This window comes from Lactuca sativa, chromosome 9 (genome assembly GCF_002870075.4).
Source record: "Lactuca sativa cultivar Salinas chromosome 9, Lsat_Salinas_v11, whole genome shotgun sequence".
NCBI classification, from domain to species: Eukaryota; Viridiplantae; Streptophyta; class Magnoliopsida; order Asterales; family Asteraceae; genus Lactuca; species Lactuca sativa.
The window spans coordinates 176,993,615-177,000,527 of record NC_056631.2 but is presented as its reverse complement, the minus strand read 5'-3'; the positions used below and the strand labels follow the sequence as shown (position 1 = coordinate 177,000,527).

The 6,913-nt window shown below is 36.1% G+C and overlaps 1 protein-coding gene across 1 annotated transcript; it reads left to right on the top strand.

Annotated features, from left to right (window-relative positions):
- The first annotated feature begins 415 nt into the window (after nt 1-415).
- Nucleotides 416-1,290, top strand: LOC111916871 (early nodulin-like protein 2). Its single transcript, XM_023912526.3, has 2 exons — nt 416-631; nt 709-1,290. The coding sequence occupies exons 1-2, from the start codon at nt 460-462 to the stop codon at nt 1,161-1,163; spliced, it is 627 nt and encodes a 208-aa protein (XP_023768294.1). The 5' UTR covers nt 416-459; the 3' UTR covers nt 1,164-1,290.
- The last annotated feature ends 5,623 nt before the right edge of the window (nt 1,291-6,913 follow it).

Sequence of the window (6,913 nt, the reverse complement as noted above, 5' to 3'; positions counted from 1 at the left end):
CTAGTTTTCTTTAAAGCCTGTGTTTCACTTTGTATACTTTCGTCATGCTTCACCCTATCTGTATCTACCTTTGTGCAATTTCTGCAACCTCTTTTTTCTTTAGTTGATTGCAACAACTAGCCCTTCCACATTCCAGATATAATCTTTTTCATTAAAGTGTATACTGTTCACTTTGTATACTTCCATCTTGCTTTGCCAGGTGATGTACAACGTCTTTTTTCTTTGAAACATGATAAATTACAAAATCACCCTCATCCCTTTCCCTCCTGTATTTACCATGACAACTTAGGTGGTGGGGGGACTACGCAAAATCATACCTTTAACTGCATTTCTAACTAATATAATATCTTACCGTTATATAACCGTAAACAGTGGAATCTTTCTATTAATAGTGAACATAACTACTCCCTCTTCCACATAACCTAAATCCATTTGACGTACTTACAGTTTTCTCTGATCATGGCGCCTCAGAAATCGATCTGGTTTTTAGTTGCCATGTTCATCAGTTTCCTATGTTCTTCACATGCTGTCACCTTGGAAGTTGGTGACGATGATGGCTGGATCTTAAACCCTGTTGAAAACTACAATGCATGGTCCGGCAGATTGAGATTTCTGGTCAATGATACCCTCTGTACGTCTCTTTTTTGTTCGATTTCATTTTCGAGTTCTAGATTTTGTTTCATAATCTGGCTTTTAAACTTTTTGCAGATTTCAAGTATGAAGATGCAACGGATTCTGTTTTGGTGGTCGACAAAGATGATTATGAAAACTGCAATGTTGATAATGCCATCGAGAAACTCGATGGTGGTGAATCGTATTTCAAACTTGAACAACCGGGTCCTCATTACTTCATTACTGGTAATAAATCCAATTGTGATCAAGGTCAGAAGCTTATTGTGTCGGTTTTGCACATCAGAACCCAATCGCCACCTTCAACTCCACGTGCTCCATCAACCCTTCCACCAGCACCGTCATCTCCTCTCACGGTAACCCCACCATCTGCAACTCCAGTTTTGACTCCACCCGCATCTACAGTAGTAAGCTCACCTTCTCCGCTTGGTAGTAATCCGGCAGACAAGGCATCATCGACATCAACGGTGGTTTCTGGTAAAACAGCTGCATCACTTGTGACTTTGATTATTGCTTTGTGTTCGATTATTTGATTTTTTTATTAAGAGGTTTGATGGGTGTGATTGTTGTTTATGTTAATCGTGAGGGTATTGGCGTATCGCTGATGGATTTCACTATATTGTTTATTTTCTTGAATTGATGAATTGTTTGTTTTTTGAACTAATGTTATGTTGTTGACTGTTTTACAAACAATCCGTTGTTGGCAACTTTTTGCTATCATAATTGAAGGACAAAATGGTAAAAACTTGTTTGTAGTATTTGGAAAAATTGAAAAGTTGTGGATAAATTAAAAAAAAAATCGTAACTTATTGAAGTTAAGAGGAAAAATAATCACCAACTAGGAAAATTTAACAAAATACATGTTGTTTGCTAACTTAACAATTTTATTTATTGATATTTAGCAATTATTATGTTTAATTATTTTATATAAACATTTAATTATTATAAAACTAATTTGGTTGTATAAATTTTATTTCAATGTTGTAAGACTAGAATTATTAAAATTTCGGTGTTGAAAACTATTTTGAGTTTGTAAAATCGGTTTATTTAAATTTCAGTTTATTGCAGCAGTGTGCAGACATTAAAGAACAAACATATTTCTTATTACAAGATACAACTATTTGGTCCACCTACTCTCCTGCAGAGGGTTGTAGATGTAATGCACAAAGTTCAGACGTATTCCCTTCGAATAAACAAACAGCACCATAAAAAACCATTTTGCCCATTTTCGTTTTGCAATTTCTTATATTCATTTTAATACTTTACTAATTAAAATAAAACCAAAAGAGTTAGGCCCACACACCCCACCGATTATCTCTCTCTCTCTCTCTCTCTCTCTCTCTCTCTCTCTCTCTCTCTCTCTCTCTCTCTCTCTCTCTCTCTCTCTCTCTCTCTTCATCCCTTCATTAATGTTATAAATTCCTAGGCATATATCATCTTCCCTATCTTCTTCTTCCATTACTCACCTACAATTTAAACTATATACATACATACACTAAAATCAAAATACATTGCTACACTTAAAAAACACATCATTCATACAAGAGATTATGTTTCTCTCTCTCTCTCTCTCTCTATATATATATATATATATATATATATATATATATATATAAGTTATATCAAATTATTGAGTTAGACGATGCATATGGATGAACAATTTTCACGCTTTGAAAATTTCTTTTACCTATTGAATTACTATTTTGATGTTGTATGAATAGGATATTATGTAGTATAAATACTCATCAAATATAAAGAGAACAATACACCATCTTGAATACAATCTTCTATGTGTTCAAGAGTCGTCTCAAAACTCCTTTTATTTTATAAAGTTTTAGTTTAGTTTTGTTAATTTTAGTTTTAATTACGTCGAATTTTATAACATGTTATCAGCACAAAAGCTCTAATCAAGTCGAAATCACATTTATCATACTCAAGTTTAATATGAGTCCAACTGGAGCTCAATACCAAGAAAATGTTGGAGATATTTGTATAGAAGATAGTGGTACTATGCATACTATTCTGAAATCAAAGAAATATTTTTCAAAATTAGTACCAACAAAAACCGTCATATATACTATATCAGGTCTTGTCGACTTGATTGAGGTTATTGGGAATGCCCAATTTATATTACCAAGTTGTACAATATTTTGTATAGAAAACGCCTTATTTTTTCCAAAGTCTAATAGAAACTTACTAAGTTTCAGTGACATAAATATTTCAAAGGATCTGACACAAAAACTGTGATCATTGAAAATAAGAAAATATATATATATATATATATATATATATATATATATATATATATATATATTATAGACAAAAACCATGTGCTTGAAAAACTACCAATACTTGATTATTGTTAGCATTATACGTATATACATATGATTGAATCAAATATGGTGGTGAAAGAAAAACATTGTGGTCCTGGGACATTCAGTTTATGACATCGTAGGTTGGGTCATCCAGGATTAACAATGATGCAAAGGATAGTTGAGAATATGTATGGGCACCCATTGAAGGACCAGATGTTCCCTTAATGCACTAGCATAAGACCATGTACATCTTGTTTCCTTGGAAAGTTAATTATAAAACATTCTCCAATGAAAGTTGAAAGGGAGTCACCTAGATTTCTAGAAAGAATTTAAGGTGATATATGTAGACCAATTCATCCACCATCTGGACCATTTAGATACTTTATGGTCCTAATAGTTGCATCCAGCAAATGGTCTCCCATTTTCCTATTATCAACTCTTAATGTGGGATGTATGGATGAGACCAAGTTCATATCATGTATATTCTCCTCTACAACTTGCTTTTGGTCATGAGCCAAATATATCACATTTAAGAATTTTTGGGTGTGCAGTATATGTCCCCATTGCACCTCCATAACGGACAAAAATAGGTCCTTAATGAAGGTTGGGAATATATGTTGGTTATGAGGCAGTTTCTATTATAAGATATTTTAAACCTTTAACAGGTGATGTTTTCACAACACGCCTAGCTGATTGCCAATTTGATGAGCCAAATTTCCCATCATTAGGGGGAGAAAAAAAAATTATAGAAAAGGATGTTTCATGGCATGAGCCTTCTTTATCATATCTTGACCCTCACACAAAGCAATGTGAAATGGAAGTTCAAAAGATAATGCATTTCCAAAAAAATGGCAAATCAATTGCATGATGCATTTACTACCACGAAAAGGGTGACTAAATCATATATACCAGGTGTCAATGTTCCAGCTCAAATTGAAATTCCATATGGACAATCTGATGATAAAGTCACTCAAGAGTCTAAAACACGCTTGAAGTGTGGAAGACCATTTGGTTCTAAGGATAAGAACCCACGAAAAAGAAGGGGAGTAGAAAATGCACTAGATCATGAGGAAAGTGTAACGCCCGGGAATTTAAGAAGCAACTTTGAGTATAATTCCCTTTTGAGAATTTGACACGGAGTGTTGGAGGCACCAACACGGCATGTCTAAATAAGGAAAAGGCGTGTGTTTCATTTAGGTAACACGGCGTATTGATGGCTGCGAATGAAACCCTAATTTTTTCGGGTTTTGCCCCCTATTTAATGGAATGTAGAGGCTAGTTTTTGTTCACCGTCAGCCCCCATCATCCCCTAAAACCCTAAGAGATCCCTAATCATCTTTTACTCTCATTTATGAGCTAGTGTGGTGCTTTTGGAGCCAAAGAAGAAAGAAATTTGAAGAATGAAGGCAAGATCTACCAAACAAGTCCCTCATCTTTCAGCTTGGCACTCTTCTGGACCTTTGTAAGTGTCCAAGATTTGATTTTTATCATTCCATGTTGCTAGATCTTGGGTTTTGTCCCTTTAGCTTCTTGTTATTGAGAGTTGGAAGGGTTAGATTTCATAAAGTTTGCAACTTTATGAATCCCCAGGTCAAGGTGACCTTGTAGAGTACTGGATCTTGCTTATAGTTGAGTTTTTATGACATGCACTAAGATTAGTTCATGATCCTCGTTATTGACCTAATATGGGCTCAATACATGCATTAGACATGCATGTCTATAAAGCACTGGCCTTTGGGATGGTTGTAGTGCTAGAACCTCTTCTGGAAACTATTGGGCATCAACTTTAAGGATTGAATGCTTATTGGTTATGTCCTTGCATATTCTACCATTATAGATGGGCTTTGGTCCCTTCGGAGTAGTCCCAGAGGATAAAGTTTTCATATCATTTTGGTCCAGATCTGAGCTTTGGAGCTCTGGGAATCGAAGGAAGAAACTTAATGGATTAAGCTGTTGGAACTATGGGAAACACAATGTGTTGGCTAGGTTTTTCCAGACTGTTTGGATGTAGGAGGAACACGACGTGATGGAGTCAACATGGACTATTGACTTTGACTTTTGACTTTGACCAAGTTTGACCTTCAGGGGTATTTTGGGTATTTTGGGATTTTGATGGTTATTGGTCATTTAGATGGATAGGTATTGGTTGGAGCTAGGATTCGAAGTCGGGACTTCATCAGCTATGGATCAGATCGAGAGATGAGTTTTCCTCACTGTACCTTTGGGTCGAAGACACCAATGCCGGCTCATTATATTGATATCTCATTATGCATGTTTTTATGATCTTTTATATCGGTATCCTGGTAGATAGGATGTTCTTATGATGTTATGATCTGTTAGATCGGTATCATGGTAAATAGGATGTTACTATGCTATACGATATGTTAGATCAGTTTGACTGGTTGTAGACTGTTATATGATTATTTGTATATATGTACATGTGTTAATGGTGGCTAAGGCTTCTCTACTTTGTGTGTAAGCCAATAGGCCAAGGCATTCCATCCCGATGGTTGATTGGGTCTGAGGGTATTCCAACCCAACGGTTGATTGGACCCAAAGTATGTTGGCGTTCCAAACCGATGGTTGAGGGGTCTGGGGTATTCAAACCCAATGGTTGATTGGACCCATAGTATGTTGGCATTCCATCCTGATGGTTAAGGGTCCTGGGGTATTCCAACCCGATGGATGATTGGACCCATAGTATGTTGGCATTATAATCGATGGTTGAGGGGCCTGGGGTATTCCATACTGAGGATGATTTGACCCATAGTATGTTGTTTGTGTATGTGTTATTGGTGTGATTGGTACTTTGTGGGAGCTCACTAAGCTTTGTGCTTAAAGTTTTGGTTTATGGTTTCATGTACTTCAGTGGACCGTGGCAAGGTGAAGGCGTGACTGTACACATCCTCTTGTTTTTGGAACTTATGATTTTCTGGGGAACTCAGATAATGAAAATGTTTTGAAAACTATGTTGTAAATGATTCCGATTATACATAATGTTTTAGAAACAATGGTTTTTGTAAATACCTCTTTAGTAAATAGGTTGTTTTAAAAGTTAAAAATTTTTGAAATTTTCGGGATGTTACAAGTTGGTATTAAAGCCTTGGTTTGAGTGAATTGGAGGAACACTCATCTGGATCCAGTGTCAAACTAAGGAAAGATATTTTAAAAATGGTTTTCAAGTGGTTTTCCAAATAAAAAAAGGAGGATGTGATGTGTACGATCAGCCGGAGCTAATAAGTAGATCCCAAATTACCACACAGTTATTTGAGATTATGTTGTGATATGTTAGTACAACATGCTAGTGATAGGTTAAGGATCTTCAGGAATTTGCATGATAGAATTGCCTGATTATATAATGCCTTATCCATTATATAATGACTAATTTATTGTTGTATGACTCTTTCGTGTGTGATCTAACTAGTGAGTGAATGAGCTAAGTCACATACTACATGAGTTAAATGGCCTTAGGTTAAGAGATTTGGTCCTGTTGTGTAGGTCTAGTCCGAGTCCAACCATTTCAGGATTGAATTTTTTAGCCTAAGATTGTTTAAGTTGTGTAGCATGTGATAGTGTTCATGCGATAGTTACCTGGCACCAATGGAGGGTTGTGGGGCAGTTGGTGGTAGGATGAGTTATGTATGGTCAGCCGGCCAGCCGCGATATGTTTAGCCTTCCTCTAGGGAGTGAGGATGGAGTACATGAGTATGCTAGTATGTATTCAGGATGCTGGGAGTTAGAGATTGGAACTTCGTATGGGAATCTGTTGGATTTTATTATGTTTTAGTGCCAGTCGACTCCGCTACTCGAATGTTGCTTGCTTTGTGCTTTGTGGGACTCTTAAGTATTGTGAGTTAACTGTTAAGTGAGTATGTAATGTCACATGTAATCAAGCTTGAATAATCTTAGAGTGATGGGTTTGACCCTATTGCACAGTTCTTGTCTAGAGTCCAACCGTTGTAGGGATA